Source organism: Camelina sativa, chromosome 5, assembly GCF_000633955.1.
Source record: "Camelina sativa cultivar DH55 chromosome 5, Cs, whole genome shotgun sequence".
Taxonomy (NCBI): Eukaryota; Viridiplantae; Streptophyta; class Magnoliopsida; order Brassicales; family Brassicaceae; genus Camelina; species Camelina sativa.
In genome coordinates, this window is record NC_025689.1 from 29,446,003 (window position 1) to 29,447,473 (window position 1,471).

At 31.8% G+C, this 1,471-nt stretch overlaps 1 protein-coding gene across 1 annotated transcript in view; it reads right to left on the reverse strand.

Annotated features, from left to right (window-relative positions):
* The window catches only part of LOC104789686 (probable S-adenosylmethionine-dependent methyltransferase At5g37990), a 5,362-nt gene extending 4,129 nt beyond the window's left edge, over window positions 1-1,233 (reverse strand). The window contains exons 1-2 of the mRNA XM_019245405.1: window positions 1,104-1,233; window positions 5-281 (exon numbers count right to left, since the gene is read on the reverse strand). Of these exons, the coding sequence (XP_019100950.1) occupies window positions 5-281; window positions 1,104-1,190 (364 nt within the window). The 5' untranslated portion in view covers window positions 1,191-1,233. The remainder of the gene's footprint in view (window positions 1-4; window positions 282-1,103) is intronic.

Sequence of the window (1,471 nt, forward strand, 5' to 3'; positions counted from 1 at the left end):
TAACTCCGGTCTTGAGGGAGAGAAGTGAAGAGAGTGTTGAAGTCGTTTTCAGGGAGGTCGTTGAAGTAGACAAGAAACTCTGGTTTTGAGAAGTTTGATTGTCGTAAGTTGGTTTCAACGGATCTGATGATGTCGTCAACGAAAAAGAATGTGTTTGGTCCAGTTGCACAACCAAGATCGGCTATTCGGAACGTGTTGGAGCCAGAGATTAGGGTTTTTGCATCGAGTTTCTCTACTATCAGTTTGTCTATTGTCTCTTTCAACAAACTTGTTGTTTTTCTCTGTCCACACCAAAAGGATTTCAAAGATTATGATAATTTTATGCTTAAATATCGTATTTAAAGATGTGCTACTCCTATTGAAAATTATTAAAAGAGACTGAAATAATGAAATACAAAATTTCGCGGCACTAAATCTAAATGAGATGAGATCCAAAACCAATAACACACACCATCGTACAAAATAAATAAAAATGATGCTTAAAAAAAAACAGTATGTTATACCTTAATACAGTATGTTATACTGTATTTAGTAAAATTTAAATACAGTAATGCCTTCTGTGCTTTCTAGATTTACGTTTATGATTAGCTATCCTTGAGACAATGAAGCCGCTAAGTAATCCTCGGTGTATTTTTGTGTGGCTCGATGAGTTCTGAACATTTTAATATCATTGTTGGAGTTTCTTAAATAAAATTGAAGTACATAAATAAGGAACCAAAATTTGATTAAACAAAAAATCATGTAAGAGATCATGATGATAAAGTCAAATTATGTTCTTCCTCTGAACTTTGAAGTCATGGGCTTCCAGTTGATCCGAATAGTCAGCCAACGTCTATTTAAAAATTGGCTGATGATGATATTCTTAAACTATCTTGTACTTTACATTGTCTAGATGAGTAAAATAGATAACAACTTATTACATAGTTAAAATATTTAATGAAAATAAATTTTATCTAACAACTCATCTTAATTACCAATTTGTTGGATCAAATGTAACAAACCATATCCAAAATGCGAAGTTGTTATAAAGGAATATGAAATGTAAAGATGAAAAGAAAAAATTAAAAGATAAGAAACCAAAAAAAAAAAAATTGAAAATAGACCTGCAAATGAGAATTCTTAGAGTAGCTGTTCGGACCATCTCCACCACTCATAGGAAGTGAGTTAAGAACAATCTCCGCTTTCTCCATTATGATTTTGTGTTTTTACTTTCTATACTTGGGGTGTGTCGTCTGTATATATAGGCCATGCATGCACTTAACACCTAGTGCTTATTATTATAGTATAGTCACTATAAACAATAATTGATAACCTCTTGAATTGAACTACAATAATATGCGTATAAAAGCAAGAACATTACTAGAAAATGCTATTAGCCTATCACATCCGTTTGTGCTTGTTTTGAAACACAAGGAATAATAAGCTACATTTTAGAAAGCATTTTCATATTCAGTGAACTAACCTACTACAT